General features: G+C 30.5%; 1 protein-coding gene across 1 annotated transcript; it reads right to left on the bottom strand.

Annotated features, from left to right (window-relative positions):
• Positions 1–1,012: 1,012 nt before the first annotated feature.
• LOC139519608 (synaptotagmin-4-like) lies at positions 1,013–26,074 on the bottom strand. Its single transcript, XM_071311799.1, has 4 exons — positions 25,828–26,074; positions 12,462–13,279; positions 5,162–5,285; positions 1,013–3,403 (listed from the first exon to the last, which is right to left on the bottom strand). Exons 1-4 carry the CDS (start codon positions 25,868–25,870, stop codon positions 3,096–3,098), a joined length of 1,293 nt encoding a protein of 430 aa, XP_071167900.1. The 5' UTR covers positions 25,871–26,074; the 3' UTR covers positions 1,013–3,095.
• Between the last annotated feature and the right edge of the window lie 244 nt (positions 26,075–26,318).

Raw genomic sequence — 26,318 nt, 5'->3', positions numbered from 1 at the left:
GAAATCCCACGCATCAATTTATGCATAAGCAGCAACGTGATTTCCATACACTACATTTTAGATTGTTGCATAAAGATAAAAGGATGCCAGAATGCCAGTCAATAGAAATATATATTGTTACGCCTGTAATTGTAATGTGAATAAATTGTATCCTGCTTTTTCAAAATACATAATGTTATTTGTATATCGGCACTTATTCTCCGTTGCAAAGGGTAAAATCAAACACACAATTGAAATATTATTATATATTGTAATATATAAAAAAAAAAACAAAAAAAAAAAAAACATACGAACAAGGTTTTTACCTATTCGAATATTTTAAAAGGTGAATACAAAATCGCATGCAGAACGTATCGAACAAGATTAAAGACTAACCCTTACAAAAATGATTGCTATAATAACAACACAGTGGTAAACAATGAATAAACCTATTTGGTTTATTTTGTGACCTATTTGCCATCATGGCATTTCAAGATTTCATTCAATCTGTGTGCTCAATCCGATTATCTCTGCTTATATCGAAAGAAAACTATTATAAGGTTAAGAAGCTTAATTCTTCTCTTACAGTGATATTTTTGGGTTCATTTTTTAATGTCACGAGACATGCGAGACGAAAGCCACAATTGAAAAAGTAATTCTTGAGCAGGATAATCAATTAAGATCGAAGACGGTCTAACACTGGATATAACAACTGAATGGAATAACATTATTGAATGGTACAATGATAAAAGTTGAGAAAACCATGTCTTTCCAATTTTTACGTCGTTTTCCATGAGTGAAGTCTATAGTACACAAAACACAACATTGAAATCTATAGAATTCACAACGCAAACCCCACCAAAACTGGATTTATTTTCAGATACCTCAGAAAGGTAAGCATATCCTGCTCCACATGTGGCACCCGTCGTGTTGCACATGTTAGTGCAAACCCGGTTAAAATTCTGATAAGGTAGGTCACATTCGTGAAAATGCGACGGGACTGTTTTCTTACTGTGAAGAAAATAAACATATATTCCATCTGGTTTTTTTATTTTGCAAATAAAATAATTATCAGTTTATAACTGTGATGTTACAAGGTATGACAAAATACATACTCGTAGTAAAAGAACTGTAAAAGTATGAATATATTTCAAAACTTTGTACAAGAATAGAAGCATTCACATTTCAAATTTAACAAAATGTTTTCACATTGCCTTTCTATCATGTTGAAACTTAATATAATAATCATTCTGATTATTCCCATTTCTCCCAAGATTACGGCGTATCATTTACATAGTGATTTCAATGATTAAGTCATTTACTAGAACCACTTCAAAAACGTCTATGGAGAAAGTTTTATAGACTCGAATCTAAAATTTTAAATTCAATTAATTTTTTCTGTATGTTTAGCCTAGGTGTTGAAAATGTCCTTATTAAATGACCATGATTATAGTTATGTTATAGCATTCAATAAATAGACTCCCATACTTTTGTGATTATTGGATATTTTATAGTTTGGATTTCTTAACGAATAACAATATCAAACAAACAAATAAAAACCTTCAATTAACCAAGTAAATTAGTGAACCCTTGCTTCTGTGGATATCGTATTACTTGGCCTAGGCTTTAAAGTTTAGTCCTTTGTGACAATATATTTCCTATCCGTTTATTGATATATACCATCTGTCTTATTGTTTGCTTAGATATATTCAAAAAATGACTTAAAATAGTTTTAATAGGCAGATTGAATGATTGTTGGTAATTTCTTTTGAACTCTCAATCGATTTATGACTTTTGAACAGCGGTATACTACTGTTGCCTTTATTTACCATATGCTGAATTAAATCATTTTTATAACGTTTTTTCAATTATGACCCAGGATCCTCGTCTTATGTTCAAAACTAGAAATGTCTTATTTTAATATTGCAATTTTGAATTGTTTCTTCTACGTCAAATTTATTAACAAGTGAAAAAAACAATGAGCATATCATACAGACAAAAGCAAATATTCACATTTGTCAAAACAATTAACATCATGACTGTATGTGTCTAAAACTATATTGCGATAATATCTGCTTCCAGCATGGCAAATATAAAGCAATTTCCTTTGCAGCTATGATACTTATTAGTTTTCAGACGATGACTGCAACATGTCTATTATTTGTTTAATATGTGTTATCACCTTAAACGTTTTTACATGAAGTAACCAAAGCAGATAAGTTTATAAATACACATGACTTAGTTAATTTGTCCCTAAAGGAAATGAAAGTAAATCATTCAAGGAAAATCCTCAAATATTTTGCCAAGAATAAATTCATGTTACGGTGAATAACAATTCACCTTTTTGTAAAAACTAGTAAATCAAACAGGAGAACTTTAGACCTACAGCTCAAAAGGAATAAATCAATGTTTTCCTTGGACAAAAGTCAACTAATATACAGAAAAAATTTATCAAATTAATTCTTAGACAAACAATCAGCAGCTGGACAATATCACTCCTAATCTTAAGATCTTTATTAAAGCTAAAATGATTAGTATGTGGGTGTGATTAAAACTGTGAACGTGTTCTTTTCTAATTCATTTGATTTTGTTCTAAATGAAATCAGTATTATATAAACTGAATCTAATTATTATCAATCTTAAAATAGATGCCAGTTTACCGAAAACAACAGAACATTTTTATATCATTATTTTTCAATGCATTCTATGACAGACACGTATCTCTGAAATTATCGATAAATCGATGCAATTACCATGTTGTAATATAACGCTAAATAGTTTAGTTCATTTCAAATAAATGACTTTTTAAAATCTGGTTGTCATTTTATGTGAACCGTAAGAACCATTACGTTTTCAAATATGGTTGTCCTTTTATGTGAACCGTAAGGATATTTTCAACTACAGGTTTCATTTTAAAACCAAATGTTGTTCTTGAAAGTCACTTTAAATGTATTATTTGTCACTTCTGAAATGTACATTATATATTTTGCATTATATTACAAATATAGATTTAACTGTTTCTTTCTTAGTAAAATATATCTTTGTAGTTATCCTTAACAACATTAATAAACATTTTCCAAACACAATAACACACTTTGTCAATCAATTACAGACAATCAACCCGTTAACTTGTGCCATTCAGCAATCTGTTTTCTTGGACAGTTCATAACTTCATTCCAATGATGGATTTCTTGTGGACTGGCTTTAGATCCTATCTCCAGACGTCCAACGACTTCATTTTTGGTCATCCTATCCCAGTCTAAGACAAGGAACTCTAGACTAATATTTGCCAATCCTTCATTATAAGGGACGTCAAACAAAAACGATTCATTATAAACAGGGTTCAGTGTTCTCTTCTTGACATGTGTTTTCTTTTTAGCAATTCTTTGGTTATTGTAAAGTAAGTATACTTTTATATAAGGATCTACAATATAAAAAGATAGGAAAATGTAAACAACAAAAAACTAATACTGTATTTTGCATAAAAAAAGGTTGTATAACGTAAAGCTATTTTATTTACTTATGACTAGTAAACGAACTTGACAAACAAGGGTAAAGAAACGTTGATCAGTTTCGAAATTCGTTCCTAAGTTGAATTTTGCATGTTTTTACGAATATCATGATTGAAAAGGCTAACTAAAGCTATTGACGCAACCGGTCTCTCGTTTCATTTAAGTTAATGTGGTTCCCTTAGTTTTTGTTTGTTATCTTGATTGTCTTCTTAATCAATGTAATGGGCTTGCACAAGGGTAAACTCTTTTCAACTTACTTTAGGAAGTTACCTCACGCGCATGCATTAAGAGATTGAAAAAAGGTCATAAACCCGAAGCACTTTGATGGGTTTACCGTCATCAGGAATGTTCAAAGCCAAAATTGCGAAAGCGAATGATTTATATGAATCGAAAATATTGAACAGCTTTATGACCAAAACCATCCAATCTGCGTTCAATCTGCGTCTTCAATTTAAAAATAAAAATATCAATTCTGTATTTGAAACATTCATATTCTACTATTCCATTATATTTTCTGTTTTGCCTTAGACTTTTTATCTTTGTTCTAATTTTTGTTCAATAAATCAGTTTCGAGTTTGATGAAATCTGTTAAACGATTTAAGATGTACCAATTTGTAAACACGTCAACACAACACAAAAAATATCCCAGACAGTTGATATCAACTAAAGCAATGAATTTTAAATTTATTGTCTCTTCGTGAATCGTGTTCATGCGTGCTACATGTCGACAATATTTGTCTACAGTGTTTTAAATAGTCGTGCTCTCTGGTGGAGTGATGGGTAAATAGACATAATAACTTTGAAAACACAGTGTGGTTATTTAAATTCATTTGCTGACATTGTTCATTGTACATATAGGTCAAAACTGGTCATAAATTACTAGCTTTCAAATTTGATACCAAATTAGGAAAAACCATTCAATATGTAACCCGATGGAAAAGTATTTAATTTCCTGTGTTTCTATTTCAGTACCAGATTGACCACTCTACCGCTGTTATTGATGTGTTTATCGCACCAAGATTGCTCTTTGATATGATATATCCCCAGTAAACGATAAAATTTTCCATATATGGTATTATTTGTCAATTAATGAAATAAATCTGGAGATTGCCTGTAGGAACATTTTCATATGAAATCTAAGCTGTATTGATTTGCCGTTTCACTATGACTCTTAGTCAGTAATTCAGTCTGTATAAATCATTTCATAAAATTCAAAATGGTCTAGAACATTATTGATTGTAGGCGAAACTATACTTAAAGTTATATGGAAAGAGATGTATTTATCAAATAACCACAAAAATGCAAACATATAATTCCGTCCCCAAAACGACAAGGTTTTGTGGGATATAATTCTGCAGTTTGCGTATATATTGAATAATAAGGGGTGAGTTCGATTTGCATATCTTGTTAAATCAGATGTTGGGGATATTAAGAGAAAGATATGAATTGCGTATATTAAGTAATAATGATTTTCTTTTTACAAATTGTGACTTGGATGGAAAGATGTTTCATTAGCACTCATACCACATCTTCTAATACCTATGTTCACATTGTAAGAGTTCTCTTTCCATTTAAAAAAATCAACAATCCCAAAGCCGTCCAGTTTAAAAAAAGGTAGATGAGTTCTACTAAATTCAAACAGAATAATTTCAATATTTTATCATTTGTACCTGACAATCCTGTTATGTCCATTTTTGGCAAATTTCTTGCTTTTAGAACTACTACTGTTAGTCTATTAGCCGCTGGTTGATAACATAACGATACCAGTATTTCTCCTCTCCCCTGAGTTTTCAGCTACAAAATACGAAATATGCAATATCAGTATAGGTGAGTCTATGATTTATGATTCCGTCAGACTGACATTATGCTATCAGTTTTGTCATTAATAATTAAACGAACAACTGCTATTACATACTATATGTATTCCTGCCTTTCAGGTGAAATGATATATTTTGTCGTAATATAATAGATTTTCATGTGTTGATTTGGCGCGTTTTTGTTATATATAATTCTATCAGCGAGTAAATTATTAATAGCAACTTTAACCATGGCCGATTTATTTTTATTCAGCCCTAAAGGAATGAAGTTGTTATGGATATACTTGTGATTTTCTTATCAAAAGATAAAAGATTTTTCATAGTTTATCATTTCTTTTGCCATGGCATTGTTAGTTCGTTTGTTTACTTAAATGTTAGTTTAAATATCCAGTTGGTATCTTTTACCCTCGTCAAAAACAGCGATGCAAACATATACACAAGTTGAACAATAGAATTGTTAAAATTTGTGAATGCTGATTGCAAGCAATATCAATAATTCTGAATATTGTTATCATATACAGAAACCAAACAATAAGTATGAAAAGACATAACTTCATCAGAATACATTAAGATATCAAGTTCCTTAATCATCAAAACGGATGGTGTTCAAATATACAATTAATACTAGTATATAGAATTATAATCGACATGTTCAATCATGAATCAAATTGCAGAGCATAATTATCAAGATTTTATCCATTACTGGATTATACTTGTTATATAATTCCTTGATATTCTCTAACAAGTTATATGAACTAGACATCAATTCATATCTTTCAATGGCAATTATCATGGAATATTATTAACTGAAAAATGAATCTTAAAACGGAAAGGTTAAACCTATTCATTTAAACGATCAAACTTCTCTTTTAGTGACATATTACATGAAATATTGTATTGACTGTTCCGAACATGGCTATAACAACGTAATGTTATTGCTTTTTCTGATGGATGACTTTGTTTACAGTAATGGGTATTGATGAAGATGCCTACTTTCACAGGAAATAGACATCCAATATATAATGTAATATTGGTATCCGAATAGACATTTTTACTACAGCTTTTGTTTCGACAAATTGAGAAAAACAAATCAATGCAATAACATTTGTTGAAGACAATAGAATAAGCGTAATATAGGTCAGATCACTTTGTAATAACAATTAGTTAGAAATGCAAATACATTTCGAAGCAAATTTGGCTCTTGTCTACTCTAAAAAGTAAAATCACAAAAATACTGAACTTAGAGGAAGATCAATTGGGAAAGTCCATAATCACATGGCAAAATCAAATAACAAAACGCATCAAAAACGAATGGACAAGAACTGTCATATTCCTGACTTGGTACAGGCATTTTCAAATGTAGAAAATGGTGGATTAAACCTGGTTCTATAGCGCTAACCCTCTCACTTTTGTAATGACAGTCTCATCAATTTCCGATATTTTTACATTGATGCGTTAAATAAACAGACACAATAAATATAATAGTCAAAATATGGGTACATCAGTCATCATCGTTTAACAATTTTAAAAGGGAACAATTTAACATCTCTTTTCTCTAAGTTATATCTATTATACTATTAGAGAAAATTCGTCTTATTTAAATCAAACAATAAAACAAACTGCTAATATTATAAAATGTGACTGATCGAAACATCCTTTAACTAATATGAGATCTTTTTAAAATAGCATGTTGTGTAAATTTTAAAGAGGGAAAAAGACCTTTAAATAATGACATGTAAACTTTAAATGAATATCTGTCGACACATTTTTTGTTTAATATTTTAGAATTATTCTTCACATGAATTAATATAAGACCACTATTTGAACGAAATGCTCATGGGAATAACTGATGTTTTTGAGCAGATATAGTCTCCTGTCGACCAAATTTCCTAGAAAATCAAGCCCTCGTTATTTCGAAACTTACAAGCTGTGACCATGTCAATACAGATAAAAGCACTGCTTGATCAAATGCAGCACTGATAATTGGTTTATCATCGATTTACCCGAAAGAAAACCCCATACATATTGATATTGATTAGATACTATGTAGGATTGAATTATGAAAAAAAACAAACACCAGCGCTATTATTCTTTACAATCTATGACAGACCTCAGTACTATGCAGATCGAATCGATTACACTGTAAATTATCCTTTTTTTTTTTTATATAAAAATAGGAAAGATCATAATAAAATCCGATTGATTATCGTGATTATAATTGAAGTCCACTCCTTGTGACAACATACCAGGTGCATTTTATAGCATTTTCCTTAATGGAAAAAAGTGAAGGTATTCTGTCGGATCAAAAGATTTCTGATGATACAGTCGTAGACATAATGTCTCTGTTCAAGATGCCTTTTTTTCTGTAGTGTAGTCTTTCACTTTTTAACTTCTTAATGTTAAAAAGAGGTGTAGATTTGATATTCATATTAGTCAATTCAACCGTAGATGATTGCTAATTGTGTCTTTTCAATTTTTAGTTCTTTTACTTTTACCATATTTCAAATCATCTTGCTTTTCTCCGTTTTCATGTTTTAAAACCGGAAAGATGATTGACATGCATTTACAAATACTACGCATATTTCATTGCACATTATTCAATGCTAACAAGATATCTACATGATTTTCATAAATGTCATTTACCCACGCATAATCAATGTGAAAAATTCAATTTGCTTTGAAAGCCCCAAATCAGATTGACATTCCGTTTAATGCTACGTCGTTATCAATCATGTCATATTGTTAATAGGATTGTTCATATTCGATACCATATGCAGTGTCCTTTCTGTGAAGTTGATTGCTCAAGACGTATCGTTATGATATAAATACTAGTTTTGGAAGTAAAAGCATGATGCATCTGCATTAGCGTCCTTTAGTGATATTGCTTTTTTTCATAGTCTAACTTTAATGTTTGCTCAGGTCAAGCCATATACCCTAGGACATACAATTTCATAATGTTTTTGTTTCGGATTGCGGCGTTTTTGCATCCGGAAATATATCACGCATACCTATTTTAATTAGTCCCCTCTCAGTTCTATCTTCTATGAAGAATGCAGTTATTCATTTTTATACGTTTTGGAAAACATCATATATTTATTAACCATGCAAAACCACTTTGGACTTGCTTTAAGTAAATTATACAGGTTGTTTGTGATATTTTTTCTTTTAAATATTGTTTATCATCGAACACAAAACAATAATTAGTCAATTATTGACTACACATGTTTCTGGAACCCCTTATCTAGGATAAGTATCTAGTTTAAGTATTTGATTTTTTTAATAGAAGATTGCTCAGTTTGTACATAATGAGCGATACCAATCTTATGTGGAAGATCAATTATTTTAACTTAGAAAATAATCGTATATGGTAGTTGTAGTTTATGTACACTTGTTTCATTGGCATTCATACCGAAGCTCAATTTTTACTTCCTTCTATATCATACATTCACTTCAGAGAAATTTTAATAAAGGGTATGACAGTCAATAACGATGGACAACAACGAAATCATGACATTAGAATTATTCTTCGTGTATTTCTTATAAAATTTAAAAAAAAATGAAGATAAATAAATATAATGAATTTTAACGGATATATTTGATCGTTAATGTTTGATCCAGAAAGTCCGGTGATCAAACAAATGAAGACTTTTAATAAATGTGACTTCTATCAAAGTCTACTCATATGTGCGGTATTTAGCCTTTTAGAAATTAAAGGAATCTAGCAGGTTATTTTCATGTAAAATATACACAAATTCACATTGATTGTACACTGAAACATGAAAAATACGTCGGAAATATTTGATATAACTATTCATATTAAAAAAGCTTTGTCCTTTCACAAAATCATTTGGGTTTTATGGTTTACTAAGTTGCCGTTTGCAATCAACTTGCTAGATAGTGAAAGGTTCTCGGTATGAAGCAAGTGTGATGTTATCTGACCTGTTTTCAGAGATGGCTTTCTGTTTAGAAAAAAAGTGTGTGTAAAGACCGACTGATTGTAACACTTATTGAAATTCTATTTGCTTTGATATATACTCCCTTCATAATCATGATTTTTAGATATTTTTTTTCTAAAAATTGTTTCCATGGTAGTTAAACTATTCCAACAGCACATTAAATATTTGATAGATGAATGTGTGTTGTATTGCCACAGTAACAAATATTGAAAACATGATATAAAGGGACACCATCTTGGTTGTGTAAGGAATTAAATGAACATAACCTATTAGTGTTGCCTGCTATTACAGGGACTTAGTCTTAGTTGTGCATAACATTAATCATTTTTGGTGTTAAATTATCTACTTTATCTATTACTTAAGTAAAACATACCAATTTTAAGGACACAATAACTGTTTATCAGATAACAAAGCAATAATTCGTTGTTTAATAAAACAATATTTTGAACTAGCAACAAAAATGAAATGTCATTACGACAAAAAAAAATCATTTCCAATTCAAACCGTTTTTATACAGGTGTTAATGAAGAGCAGGTGTTTTAAAGTTATTCCAATTAATACAAAACCGACAGTCAATCCCTAGAAAAAGGTAGTAAGAATAATTTGTACTATACTACACTTGCTTTATGCATTCAACTTTTCAGTAGCAATAAATAAAAACATGTTTATCTGTTTGTAATTCCAAAAATTGCAACTTGGTTTATCATTCTCGCCAGTTGACACGCACTGTAAAAATGTGCCTCAAAATAATCGCTGTTTGCAAAAAAGCCATACTGAATTATTTTTATTTATTGATTCCAATAAAATTGTTAATGCAATATAATCGAGTAAAACATATACAGTGTGACCTTTACCCTGTGCTCTTGTGAAAGGTCATTTGTTTCTAATTGTTTGTGTAGGTTTTTCATTTTCCTAGTCTTTATCACTTAGGTCTTATCTTCTCATTTTATAACTACTTAAGAGACATTTTGGTCAGAAGTTAATGATCAGTAACAACCGTCTACAAAAATGTTTCATGATTATCTAGTAACGAAGATGAATAAAAGTTCCGGAAACGACCAGGAAATGCAATAATAAAAATTCAATATTGTCCTTATGTTTTATTTGACGCCTACCACTTGATTCAAGCCATAAATGTGTCTGACGCATTGCTAATGAACCTAAACATCAGACTTGGATTAATCTATGAATAAAATGAACTGAACGAATTTTTGTTCCAGTAAAAGTATATACATATATGGTTTTGGTTTGGTGTGTTACATTTAAAACAAAATTTATCTACATCGCAACAGATAACGTATAGTTAAAACAATAACCCCTAAAAAGAATGAGGCGATGTATATTATGACTGTTCATAATCGTTAAAAGTCATATATCTTATACACATTAAGAATAAGTATATTGTTGCCCTTTTAATAAGAGAATATGTATGCATTAGCGTAATGCAAATGACATGAATCCCTGAAGGTGCATAACTAAAATAATTTAATGTAATATTTTGTCTATACACCTACTTATCGTATTGATTACCAATCTGTATGAGGTGAACCTGCAAAAACGGTTTGATCTATTTAGGGTATAACAACATTTGGAGCATAGAATGTGCTTCGTACATTAATAAATAATGCCTTTTTTTATCTGTTTAGAACAATTTATAGATGCATTTTATGCAATTTCTTGAAATATAATAATACAGAGCTAGCTATAACAATGAAAGTAAAATACCAGTTCACAAATAAAAATAATACTTTATAGGATTTCGTCCCAAATTTAAAACCTTTTTTACTGCTAGAAAAAAATATGTCTTGCTTGTTTGACAAATGTTTAACGATGCTTAGAAATAATTTATAGCTTATTTAGATTTCTTTGAGTCTGTTTGAATGGTTTTAACAATATAGGCGAGTACTATTAGTTCCCTAGTGTGCTAGTGCCATAATACGGTATATATGGGGTCAGTAAATTCCATATGGGTTGAGATTGAAGCTCGAATCCCCATATGGAATTTACTGACCCTATATATACCGTATTACGTCACTAGCACACTATGTAACGAATTTATCATACCGACTATCTTAACGTGTGAAATTTAGACTAGTGACCTATCAAAATGAGCAAGTCTTAAATACTGTTACCATTAAGAAACAACTTTCATTGATCCTACAAAAACAGATGCCAACAATAACAACTTGTTAGGTTTAAATGTGTTTTATGAATTTATTTCAATCTTAATCATCAATTTCTTCGTCTGTTGAAACCTTTTAGATTTTTTCTTAGAACCGTTTTGTTTTTATAAAGGGACGTTACACCACTACTAACCCTGTATGAAATAAGCCCCTCCTCCCTTCTTACCTAATATGGAATATAAAGGAACGTAACACCAAACTTAACCGTGTATGAAATTAACCCGCCTCCCTACTAACCTAATATGAACCATACACGGTCTCCACGCGGACGCTTTTAACCAATCATATTCCTAGAAATGTATAGGAGGTAAGATAAATCAAAATATGCAAATAAATTGCAATCACAGGCAATTATAAGAGGCAATTCTATGCCAAACTTGTATCTTTCACGGTTAAGAAAGCCAACTGTAAAATGTAAACCACTTATCAGGAATGCGACAGTTGTTATCCATTCGATTGATGTGTTTGAGCTTTGAGTTTGCCATTTATGTACGATCTTTCCGGTTGGAGTTTCCTCGGAAATTGATATCTTTGTTATTTTACTTTTTACTGCACATAAATACAGTACTGGTCATATTTCTGTGAACTTAAATTTTGTTGTTTGTTTATGATCTTTTGTAGATATTGTTACTGTTTCCTGTTAATGATAGACACTACGACAAGGTTCTATGTAATACAATTTCATTGTAACGGTGACCTTTTATGAGTTTATTAACTACTGTCTCAGTCTACATATCTACACATGGCAGGCAACATTTCAATATACAGTTTTACATAGTTTGTTGCAATTATAAAAGATATTCATATAGATTGAGCTGTCAAAACAATGGAAGAATTATAATAAATAAGAATAGAAATAACAAAGAAATAATAGAATACAAGTATCTAAATTTCAATATTCATGTATGGTAGTTGAATTCATAATGCAAAGCATGTTTCTTCTTTATGCGTTTATGTCAAAACCAAACGGCACCAAGTTTATTCTAGAATAAGTTAATTATGAATTGAACTTACCGTTAGGTGACGTGGACAAATTTCTTTGCAGAGATTCATCTCATTCTTAGAGATATCAAACTCGTGCAATGGATGTATTACTTCACCAATTATATCATCTCGCGAGAATCTGTCAAAACTCAGCACTACAAAGTGAAGGGTGATATCAACAATCTGATTGGGGTTGATTCCATAAAATGTGAATGTCTCGTCATATTGGGGGTTCAATGTCTTTCTCAAGACTCTAGTTTTACATTTGTGTCTTTTTTCTGGTAGAAGCTGTAGTTTTATGTAAGGATCACATCCACCGAGACTAGGGTCACGTGTTGGCAAGTCCTTGACGTTTACTACGGTCACCAACAGGGCCATCTTTTGTAAATCGTATGCAATGGAAAATGCCATGTTTCCTAAAGATCTCTGTTTTTCGTCTGGCTGTTTCTCGCGCATACTCTCTTCTTTTTCGTGGATCATTTCTGGCTTGTTATCTTTCTCATTTTCAATATAAGCTTGGTCAGGTGATCTCTGCTTACTTCCTGGTTCTTTTTCTGAATGAGTGGAATAGGTTGGTGATAATTTTCTATCCCCCGGAGATATATCCTGTCTAGTATGGCCTAATGGACTTGTCGCTTTGTGTTTAATTGGCGTTCCAAGAGGCGGGATGTTCTTTTTAACACCGGAACTCTCTTTAAGACCTTTTTTAATGGCAGTTGAAAGGCGACTTTGTGCTAGACGACTTCGACGTCTTCGATAACACTTGTAAGTGACCACAGAAAGAAATAAAAGGCAGCCTATCACTCCAAGGCATATGGCTGTAATTCCATATGCATTTATAGCATGTACTGAAAATAGAATAGAATAAAGAAAAAATTACCGTTTCGTCATAATCATATCTTTCAATATAAAAATATGGAATTATTTGATTAAAAATTGATGCAAGTAAAACTATGTCTCGTCTAAGAATAGAAAGTTTATACTTGACGTAAAACAAAAACAAAATATACAAAATACATTATTTTTCGATTTACAATATATTGTGATCTTAGTGGGCGTGTTTTTCATTGGAACCAACTGTGCACCTCTTCGTGTCTGCATTTCTTTTATTTATATTAGGTCTACTTCATTCATGTCATCACGACATTGATATGGATTCTAGCATTAAATTTTATGTCAATAATAGCTATAATATGTAGAGCATTTCAAATTTGACAACCGTTTCAAATTTATAAAAAAAAAAAAAAGGATAATTATAAGGCAATTCATTTAAATTTAAAATACGATATTGGAGAGTGTTCCATAAAAAAGTAAGTCTAATTTGTTTTGCCATATACCTTAACGTGTTATATGTTTAAGATACATGCATTAACTACACTAGTATTTAAGTGAGTTTTAATGCACCGAGAAGAAGTGTTCTAGAAAAGTGATTGTGTACCTATTGACTCGACAGAATAATTATCATGAATATATTAATATTTATACATATATGTATTACTAAATTATTGTGTTAATCGAGTACAAATCAATAATTTCTCATTTTATCGACTGACACATACGATGCAATATTTTTTTTATATACCACGATTATTCAATTTTAAAATTCATCTGAACATTGCATCAAATATTTTTTATAAATCCTTGATTGCATCTATAGGATGCAATAATACTACAGGATACATTATGCATTTGGTACTGTTGCGTGCGCAGTCATAAAGATAAAACGGAGATATAATAAATACCAATGGGACAATATGAATCCATAGGTAGAATAACGCACACGAAGGCATTGCCAAAAACAAATAACAACGAAAAAACAAAACGTTGTACACAAAACACTACAAAGAGAGCCCAAAATTGAGCATTATGACGCTCCCTTCGAAAAAAAAACACTCCAAAGAAGCGGGTGTGATATCAGTTGCATACTCTGCTCTATTATTGACCTCTGTCTTTGAATGTGAATTGAAAACAATGACGTGTGACTTCAAACATACACGCACTTACAACAATTTAGTCGTAAACAATAGAAATTAGAAGATGTGGTATAAGTCCTCATGAGACAACTCTTCACCCAAGTTACAATATATAACCAGTTAACAATTATCGATAGCATTTTTATGAACTGAATATCCAGTATAAAGTCAACGTAACACATAGTCAAGACACATTGTGAACAAATTTTAAGGTTCCACTAAAGTCAAAATATAGGACACTTCATAAACATCTAAACTTTGCCCTGCATTAGTTATAACATTATTCGTCCATACCAATTCTAACAAATTAAGACGTCTTGCAGGCCTCCAGATTTTTTGGAAAATTTAGTCTTCACCCCAAGAACCGTTTTGGCCACAACATAACAATTTCAAGTTTATTTACAATTTACACAGTGTGTATGTGTTAAGTATGTTTAAATGAATAAATGTTCTCATAGTTTATGACTTTATTCATTATAGGTTGAAAAATACAGGCAAAGTTTAGATGTTTATGAAGTGTCCTATATTTTGACTTTAGTGGAACCTTAACTAAGAATACCAAAAAGAAATAAAAGAGAATAGATTCCATTTCGGGGAATTAAAAGAAAAAATGTATGTTTGGAAATAAACTTCTAAAGTCAACTAGTAAACCAATAAGCTGACTTAAACTTTAGAAAATCAACTGGTTTGTATCCCTAAATACTCAATTTGATAGTGATACTACACGTCAATTCAAAGTTCACAGGAAAAAAATCTTAAAAGCAATATCACTGGAAAGTTAAAAAAATACAAAACTGTCAAACATCCAATACATATATGGATTTGTTTAAATTTACATAATAAGCATTTAAATTCGATGTTATTGTATTTCATACACTCATGATATATACATAAAACTTTCATGTCTTTTTTGTGTCTTTTGTTCGATTTAGATATATTTATCTAAATGTAGGTTTTCATAATTGTGCTAGACAGGTCAAACAGTACAACATGATCAATCTGACAAGGCAACATCCACACTATACAGATCAAGGATATACAATATGATCAGTAAAGCAGGGAGATAAAAGAAAAGGAAGCCAAAGGGACAATCTAGCTAGTATAAGTGTTCTATTTCAATTCAGAAAGTTTTTTTTATCTTTTCATCAAATTCACAACCAAAAAGAGGGACGAAAGATACCAGAGGAACAGTCAAACCTCATAAATCGTAAAATAAACAGACAACGATATGGCTAAAATCAAAAAGACAAACAGACAAATAATAGTACACAAGAAACAACATAGAAAACTAAATACTGAGCAACACGAACCCCACCAAAAACTTGGCGTGATCTCAGGTGGGGAAAGAAGATCCTGCTTCACATGTGGCACCCGTCGTGTTGATCATGTTATTACAAACCCGGTAAATAGTCTAATTCGGAAGGTCAAATTAATGAAAAGGGAAATGTTATAAAATTGCAACAAACGCAGACCAAACGCTTTAGAATCCATAAATGTAAAATGTTGGTGAACGTTGACAACAATAAAACATTGAACACATTACATGTCTAAAATGTATCCAAGAAAAGATTGTTTGTGGCAAAAGAAGGTCGTAAAATCAAGTTTCAGATTGATATGCAAAAGCAATTTCTAAGCAAATAAAACAAACACCAAAATGAACCATTTTTAGTAATAGTGATTTCAAACAAGAAGGCCAGGTTTGATCAGTTGTCATCAAACGTGTTTAGAACGAATAAGCCTGACAAAAACGCCAAAGTATATGTTCACGACAACAGTGGTTCGTTTAACGCTTATTACAGTCAATTTCGATAGGATCTTACGACGAGCATGTAGTAATACAGAAAATAACTTGATTTGAAGAGTTGATTTCTCAAAAGACAAACATTGTCATTCATACAAAAAGGTATGAAAAGCAAGGTTAGTTTCGTTAGAATTTGAAAATGATAATACATTGTGTAATTACATGCCTATTGGGGAAATAACCAGACCAAAAGACCTACGTAAAAAAATAATCGCTAATGGAAATAAATTTGAAGCCTGTTCAAAATCCGTATAAGATTACAACCTGTGTTCGCACTTCCAGGTAATTACATATTTGCTTTTCAATTTAAATACCTATTTTTTGCTTTGTATAATACGTTTCTGTTTTGTTTGATTGCGTCAATGTTTGAACAAAAATCCCCATATTACGTTGATGTTTACATGTCTACCTCTTTTACAATTTAAATTCCACACCTGACATTTATTCAAATGCCAGACAAGTCAGAAAGTACACTTTAATCAATCAGTAAACCATAATTCCACTGAGAGCATAAAGTGTTTAGTATTTATTTTCTTCAAAGGCAGAATTTTAAAAACATGATCTATGTTAGTTTCAGGAAAAATGTACATTATCATATTATCATAATTATTATAATTATCATTATTTTCTACATAAGAAAATGCCTGCACCAAGTAAGGATTGTGACAGTTGTTATCCATTCGTTTGATGTGTTTGAGCTTTTGCTTATAGTCTTTTCGTTCAGATTTTCCATCGGAGGTCTGTATTTTGTTATTTTATTTTTTATCGAGAAGAAAATGTGTAGTTACAATGTAAGTATGTGATGAAAATTGTCATATTTTGCATTAAAGCAAAAAGGCACAGTTATGTGGAATAGTTATAATCTTTATTTTAATAAAGGCGAAAGTAGGTTACCACTGTTCAAAAGTCAAAAAAAGATTGAGAAAAGATATCTGGATAACAAACTAAAACCTCAACTATAAGAGAGAAAAAAAAAACCGCCAATTCAACATAGAAAAAATCGGACTATTTGATTACAACAGTCATATTCCTGACTTGATACAACAGGAGATTTTAAGGGAAAACATGGTGGGTTAAACCTGGTTTTATGGCTATCCAAACCTCGCGCTTAATGGCAATGTTTTAAAACATTATACTAAAATGACAACATTACATGACAGGAATACATTGAAAATAAATGCAATAACATTTCAAGATGCCAAAAACAAATAGATGTGTGCTTCAAATCCAAACAAGATACCAACCAAGCTAATAAAAATAGTGTGTTTAAGAGTGTTTTTTATGAACCGTGCTCTTCCTGTCTCTTTCGTCCCTTAATAAGTGTTGTTTTTGCACGAGTAACAAAATAAATAAAATGTAATGCGGGGTAAGTATCGCCATGGAGACAAACCAACTACACATACATGACTATACATAAACGAAAAAACTCGGTATTTGTTATTTTAACATTAAAATTCATCAATTTCTTCAAACCCACACTACAATTTGCATGATTTTTAAAACTAACAATACCATCATACCTAGGCAAATCAAAGAGGAAAAAGATCACCTGTAAATTGTTTTGGCTTCAATTAACATTGCGTGTTCAATTCGCCACAATAGTGCATTCAATAATTACGCAACGTGTAATTAGAATCTTTCAATATTTTTAAATGTCGATATCTATTTTATTTTACGTAAATTGATATGTACTTTAATGCTCTATAATGTCATTTTCAGCTTAATTCCAGAAAGTACAAAGTTACTTTCAAATTAATGAAATAATATTGATGCAAAAATCAATCGAAAAATGGAATGTAAACAATGATTAAGCAGCAAAAGGCGTCTTTGAAAAGACTATTCTTGTAATTGAAATAGCCAGCCCTTCCTCTGTATGAGCACATTGCGTTCATTTCGTGTGACTTGAAAGAGTTCCCTGGTTTGAAGTAATTTCAATCAGCTTTAAAAATCGTAGTGCAAGAATTTAATAAAGCTAAAGAATTTGTAAATATGACGTGACATTTTTATTTTCATACAATACACAGATATAATTTGGTTTAGAAGATGTAAGCTGTTGAATTTTAAGCTTAATTAGAACCATTTTTTTGCTGTTGTGAAAAACAGTCAGTTCATCATGGCATGGAAATGTTAATCTGAATTTAGAGGATATTTTGACATTTGCGCAATTTAATTGTTTTACCGCTATTGAAAATTCAAGATCTTCCATTTCACATTTTTTTGAAAGAAATATCCCAATATATAGGTACAGCTCATAAGGGTTACCTGATTCTGCTAAAATACTGATATCCGTCAAACAACAACCCCATCAGAACAGTTCATGTCATATCTGGCGATGGTGGATAGTACGACAGATGATTAATAGTAGACGTGATTTATTGAACACTAAGACATTACCAAATTTATAAACCATCATTTAGTGTAAATCTGTTTACATTATTTATAACAATATGCTAATGTTGGAAAGAATATTAATTTAAAGACAGAGACATCCAAGACCAGTATACAAAACAGAAAAGACATTTGAAAAATAATATATTTCAAAATACACCACAGGAAATGCATAGACAACACGGACTTCTGTAAAAAAAATTAAGGTGAACTGAGGACAATATGATACTATAGTCGTGGGCAAAAAAAGGACCAGTTTGGTGTTTGACGATAAAGGCTTTCTGTGCTTTAACTTTACCAAAATATTTCTAAACCTCGACCTGAAGATGAACTCTTTTTGAAGAGTATTGTCTAATAATAATTCATACGGCTATTTTTGTGGTTAAATACATGTACATCATTCAATGTGAAATATTTTTTCTAAAGGATTCTAGCAAAGCAATCAACAATGTAAATTATACTTTGATAACAACAAATTTCTGCCGAATCCGTGCAAGACAGTTCGATCAATAACTATTTCATTTCCATGCTATTTTGAATCATTGAGTCTATTAACTGCAGAAGATGCCGGTGCATTGCAATGATAATAGGATTAAAGCAACAGTATATCAAATTCTAACCGGGATTGGTTTTAATCAATTGATAACTGGATCTCTTCATAAAAGTCTTCGGGATTGTTAATATCGATTTTTTTATTAGATAATGAAGTTCCAGAACATCAATGCTACAGGATAAGTTCTGTTTTATTTCAAACGAATGGCCAAGTATGTTTGTTAATAAATTGATTGTATCGCTGGACAAAAAAATATATATACATTGGCGCATAAATTCGATTACTTTTTTCCAAAGACAGGCCAGAATATTATTATGAATACAAGAAAATGTTGTTTGTGTACACGTTAATGTCAATGTTCTTACTAAACATTTAATTTCCCATTGCAATATGGAAAGTCTTATATAAAAATAATATTCCTTTTAAAGATTAAGACTCAAAGAAAAAGAAAAGTTTTAAGGAAAGAGGATTTAACATTTAAACCAAAAAAAAGCGTATTAAAAGATTTCTTTTTTGGCATTGAAGACGTAAGAAGTATTTTACGGCTTTTTATTGGTGCAAAACAATATAGTGTCGTAATACCTATTGTTGGCTGATGCTGCTTTAAGAGAAGATACGACGATGTATTTTTTAAGAACAAGACTTAGACTTCTATATTGAAACAAAGTGAAACAAATGAATATTGAAATGTCAACTTGTTAGAAGATTGATGTACACGAACAAAGGAATTGTAATGAACGTCACGGAAACTTGAGTTAAAGTAATCGTGTAATTTTGAAATCTCGGATAAATATCTCTTGGTACGGAAAGAGATGAAAGACAGATGACAAGAGATTTCTAAATCTGTAACTTTAAACTAACGAATTAGCCAATACTAGAACATGTGGGCGTGTTCTTAAACATGAGGGAGATTAGAAACCTTAACTATTTGAATTTTAAATTATAGCAAACTGAATGTTATTTGATAGAAACCTCAACAGATTTGAAACAATTAAAGTTCGCCAGCTTTAACTTAGTTTGTATTCATAGAAAATACATTTGTAAGAATTGTTAACTCAAATGAACTAAATGAGTTCGTTTTTTTCTTTTAAATATTTTGTTGAACTTATAAAATGTCAGTGTTAACCTACTCGTTGTTCAATACTCATATTTTCGTAACGCATATATTTTTTTGTTTGAAAACAACGGTCAGTGGTTGTTTCCAATACCTGATATAGTTCTTCTCATAGAGAAACATTCTATTTGTGCTTCTATAGAAACTGAAGATATTCAGTTCAAAATTATTGACGATTTCTGATAATGCAATGTATTAAGAGATTATTTAACATGTGAACAAACAGCTTTGACATCAGATTTCCTTTTTACAATGCAAGACAAATTTTACCATGGATACGCAGAGCAATGCCATCAAACTGTCATGTCGTAATCAACAAGAAATAATCAATAGAGACTGAAAAATAATATTATTACAAGAAAAATAAACTGGAACCCTAGAGACAGAGATTTATCAGTCTGAAAGCATGGTTTTGTATTAGAGAGATAAAGGATACCAGTGTCACGTTCAGGATGTACATAATTATATTTAGATCGTAGAATAGTTATTTTCAGAAAGCTATCGAACAAAATTGTCAGGTTGATGTCTTTGTTTCGTATACACCAAATCTGCTGTTGGTCTTAATATCTCATATTATGGAAAACTCTTGTGATTCTTTTTTTATTTCTTTTTTTAGGGGGGGAGGTTATAACTTAGTCAAGGTTTTTGATATTTTAGATGTATATTAATTGGGGTTGAACGTCATAATTATTGAAATGGATAAAAAAATACATTTTGCAGCATATCCAGTCTCACTGTTGGTAAAATCAACAGTTGTGAGGGGTATGACGTGGAATCAGGGTCAAAAATACTTATTTACGTATTATACACAATTATTTCTGTAGATATACGGAATTCGGTATATGTATATACGGAATTATTTCTGTATATTAGTAATTCGGTTCCTGTGTATACGGAATTATTTCTGCATATACGTAATTTTTTTGGTATATATTTTTTTGGATAATTACTTTTGTATATACGTAATTAAAATTATGTATATACGTAAATCAGTATGTTTTACCCTGATTCCGCGTCCATTGAGGGGACTTTATTCATGTTCAATACAAATTTCCAAATCGAAAGGGTATCAAGCTCCTACTGATTTAATTAACACTTGCAACAACTGTATGGGTTCCTGAAATGACCTACATAAGATCATATAATATCCATAATTATCTATACTGTTAATCTAAAATTGTGTATTCCAGAACTAAGTATCGACATAACCGTACAATTAAAAATTATCAACAGATACATCGAACTCCAAGGCAAATTCCCAAAAAGGTATGTCAATAGAAGCTGAATCTAACAAAACACACCGCTAGACAGAATCAACCAACTGAATAATATTTTAAAACATCGAACACCGTTACTGTAGCCTTTCTAATGATCTAACTTGACGACAAAATAAATCTGTATCCAGATACAATTTGCGGCTTGGCATAGCGTGAATTACTTAAAAACTATTGTATTTAATGCTGCATGTCACGCTATTTTCAATATGGTCCAACTGCTTTCCGTGTTATTTTGGATGTCCATTGTATATTTTATTTATGCAATCTTCATTTTCATTTACCAGGCTGTGCCATTATTTTATATCAGACATTAATTAACATTTTCTATTTTTCAGTGCTCATAAATTTTAAGCACCTGACAATTTTTTCATGTCCAAGTCAAAATCGTCCGTTTTACATGCTTTAAAATTGGGTATAATCAATACATGAAGTTTGATCGGCAAGGAAATGAAATTAAATCAAATCCGGTGACATAGTTATTAAACACATAATAAAAAGTAAAATCACAAACATACTGAACTCCGAGGAAAATTCAAAACGGAAAGTCCCTAATCAAATGGCAAAATCAAAAGCTCAAACACATCAATTTAATGGATAACAACTGTCATATTCCTGACTTGGTACAGGTATTTTCTTATGTAGAAAATGTTGGATTAAACCTTGATTTGTGGTTAGCTAAACATCTCACTTGTATGCCAGTCGTATCAAATTCCATTATATTGACATTTGACAGCGATGCGTGAACAAAACCAACAGAGCTAACGACACAAATGCACTGCATGTATATCTGTGAAAGGTGTGATTTTAACCAAATAGAATAGACTGTTTTATTTGTTAACTAAAACATAAGGTTTAGCTTTTTACTGCATTTGTAACACTAAAGGATATATAATATTGTCTATTCGTGTTTTGTACGATAATCTTTTAGCAAAATCCCTCAGTGTTGAAGGGACGTATATCTAATATAAGTCATGTGTTGAGTATACTAGCTACGTTTTGTTTCTGTATAAGGATTCATGAATCTAAAATGTGTCGTGTGTTTATTACAGTAACTCCCGATTTTTATAATCTTTCAACATTCTTTGTAAGATGTGTGATTTCAATGACATTTTGGACACATTGTTATGAACTGTGATATATATTCTAGTATAGAATATATCAGGTTCATTCAAAGCCACCTGATCTGTTACAAGCATTTAATATATGTATGGATAACACCTACGACTGTCACGAAACAACCGAAGATACCAGACAATCAACTCATCTGCAAAATGATCTATTACATATCTAGTCTCCCAATAAAGGCAACCGTAGTATACCACTGCTCGAAAGTCATAAATCGATTAAGACGAAAACAAATCAGGGTTACAAACTAAAACTGAGGGAAACACGTCAATTATGAGACGGAAAACAACGAAGCAACAGAAACCCTGAATTGAACAAAAACACTACAATACAACAGACAGATAAGAACTATAATAAGTTAACAAGTGGCATTTTCCTGACTTGGTACAGGACATTTTAACAGAAAAAATGGTAGGTTGAACATGATAATATCATTCGTTTTTATGTGCACTAGACATTAGTATACTTATTTATAAATAAAAAATAATTCTACACCTAGCTTTTTATTAAAATAAAGTTACACATTTGAATATAGACAATGGACTGTTATTGCGAGTTTGGTAAAATCTTCATAAAATTTTTATCTACTTATGAAATAAAAACATAAAATTGATTGATGACGTACGTGTTTATCAAATAAATGGCTTTTGATTTCTCAATTGGAATAGAGGAGATGCATTTGATGTACAAATGTAACGAAGAGACTGCATTATTGATTTGACATTAAAATCCGTAACTTGATATTTCTTAGAAAACTACATCGATCTTTTCCGTTATAAAATCCACCTGAGTCTTCCTATGGTTCCGGATCTTGAGCCGGATCTACGTGTATAGGAACTGACTGTAAAGTTTAAGGCAAAGTTAATTGCAGTTTAAGACAAAGTTAATTGAACATTGATTTCTTAACCGCCAGGGATATTGAAGTATTATATCTAATAAGATGTCTAAATTAAAACCATAAAACCCTTGAGTGATTGATTGTTTGAGTGTTCATTGCTTAATGTCCAGCGCCAACCCTAAGTGAAATGAATTAATAATAATAATAATAATAATAATAATAATAATAATAATAATAATAATAATAATAATAATAATAATAATAATAATAATAATAATAATAATAATAATAATAATAAATAATAATAATAATAATAATAATAATAATAATAATAATAATAATAATAATAATAATAATAATAATAATAATGTATTTTAGATAGAGGCTAATAAATGCAATTACAAAATAAAGTTTAGAAATTAGCTAAATACAACCATAAAATAAAAAAAGGTTGTGACATACATGCTTCTAATTACATGAAAACAGGTTGGTAAAGAGTAGTGTTGAAATGTTTGATTATCAGCAAGGGTCATTAGTGACTACAAGATACATACGACGCATTTAATGACGGTAATGTCACCAATGAAGCTTCCGTGCACACTTTAACACTGATGACGGGTTGTAAGTATATCATGTTATTTGTAAGAGATAAATTGCGTCATTATTTATGCATTACGTATCCAGTATTTGTACGTAATTTATATCTGTAATTCATCACATGATTCTGAAACTGGAATATTAAAAAGAAACTGCTATTCTTTTGACGAAGTATCTTATTCCGGCATTGTCAGGTCGTTCTAGTAACTATTCTCAATTTTCTAAATGCAAATAAATTGAAGTGCACACATTATTGTTTTTTTAATTCCAAGCTACATGTACTGTAGAGTGCCTCAGACTATTTCCCCTCATACTACTACTTATTATTGATATAATGTAATATGTTTATATTCGAGGTCAACATTAATACTGACAAGGTACAACAGCACTTTATGGTAAAACGACCACACTGTAAACAGAAAAAAAGGGAAGAAAAATACGAAAAACCCTTCAGGATTTCCTGTAATGAAACTCTATCATTTGTATCGTTTTGACTATTTGTGTACTGTATCAGTTGCTAGTCAGGAATATGATAGTTGTTATCCATTCGTTTTATGTGTATTATCTTTTTATTTTGCCATTTGATTGTGGACTTTACGTTTTGAATTTTCCTCGGAGTTCGGTATTTTTATTTTTCTACTTTTTGCTATTTTTTATCTATTATTATATCTTCCCATATCTTTTATTGTATTTCATTTTTTTTCCCAATGTCTGATTCCGAACGTAATTTCTATTCCCTTTATGTTAACTTAAAATGGAATAAACAATAACAAAAAACAAGGGCACATTGCGTGTAATCATATGCCTAATGGCGGTGTTCTATAAATATGAGATCCCAATAGAGATGAAATGTAAATATTTGAAGATACGTTGGTAACCCTATAACAACTGCCATTATTAATATTTAATGTATTTTCAATTTTACGATCATATTTCATACTTTTTAATTACCAAGCGCTCATTCTAAAACATTTAAAATATATATATACTGTTCATGTATATAATAATTTTGAAGTAAATAGCGTAAAATAGTATGCATGTTGCTTTGTTAGTCGGGTACCTTGGGGGAAACAAAAACAAAACAACTTGTCAAACAGGTTGGATCGTGAAAACGGATTTTTATTTCAGCATTTCTGCAAAACATTCAAAATCAATTAAGATTATTATCATATGCCTTAATAAGACACCAGACTAGGAAAATCAGCAGTTACCAATAGTTACATTCAAAATCCTCAGAGAATATAACTAAGATTGCCTTTTTAAACTTATTTCGGAACACTAGAAAACCAAGGAACTTGTAAGCATGAAAACGAAAACACTTTCATTTTATGAGCAACAGTTAAAACAGATGCTTATCATATTTTTCTAAATAAGAAAGACGACTATGAAACTCTTAAGTTTCTCATGGTAAAACCTTACAAAATATGCATATTCAATTTGAAGTATCTGTTGAAAAAGAAGTGTGATCTTGTGTAAAGTATAAACAACAAATAAACAAGTAGAATTGTTTGTGACATCATGCTTATTTTATGTCAGTAATGTACAAATGTATAAAAAGATCACACGTATATTGTTAATATGGGTATTTTATTTAGTCTATTATCCGAAGATGTTCAAAAACATATTAAAAGCACAAAGTATACTTTCATGAATAAGAATACAACAATATTACTCTTATTATTATTATAAAAATATGAAATAATAATTGCTATATTAATAATTCCACTTACTGTCTTTATGCTTTTCATTAATATGATGAGAAGTTTTCACCATTTTCACTTTTTAATTTTCCAATTTACAGCTTTAATTCTACATTATGGTCATTCTAAAACAACAATTTAGTTAGTTTTACAGAATCCGTATGTTCAATAATGGCAATCGATTCTTAGACAAATCTTCGTGCGATAGTCTTTGACGTAAGTCTAGTTATTCCAAGAGGACAGCGGTTCTGCACATGCGTAGTTTTGAAAAGAAACTGAACAGCAACAGATAATTATAACGTAAATAATTAATTCAAATTAACCATAATTAGACGTATTAATAGGACACATAAGTTCTAAGGGGGTAACTTTATTTTGCTTTGCTTAAGTGTTATTTACACAACCAAATATGGAAATAAATAATCGGAGTTTAAAGTTTTTTCCAATTAATATGTTTCTTCAGCAGACGACAAGCAAAACAAATTGTAACATGCAATTTAAACATATATCACTTGATCAAT

Source organism: Mytilus edulis, chromosome 4, assembly GCF_963676685.1.
Source record: "Mytilus edulis chromosome 4, xbMytEdul2.2, whole genome shotgun sequence".
In the NCBI taxonomy this organism is placed as follows: Eukaryota; Metazoa; Mollusca; class Bivalvia; order Mytilida; family Mytilidae; genus Mytilus; species Mytilus edulis.
The sequence above is the reverse complement of the archived record's forward strand: the minus strand, read 5'-3'. Positions and strand labels throughout refer to the sequence as shown.

Bases quoted from the DNA above. Each gene is read 5' to 3' on its own strand.
- LOC139519608 (XM_071311799.1), bottom strand. From the start codon at position 25,870: ATGGTGAAAACTTCTCATCATATTAATGAAAAGCATAAAGACA. The intron at 13,280-25,827 runs GTAAGTGGAATT...TTCTATTTTCAG, and splicing joins TAATGAAAAGCATAAAGACA to TACATGCTATAAATGCATAT. The intron at 5,286-12,461 runs GTAAGTTCAATT...CGTATTTTGTAG, and splicing joins TTTGTCCACGTCACCTAACG to CTGAAAACTCAGGGGAGAGG.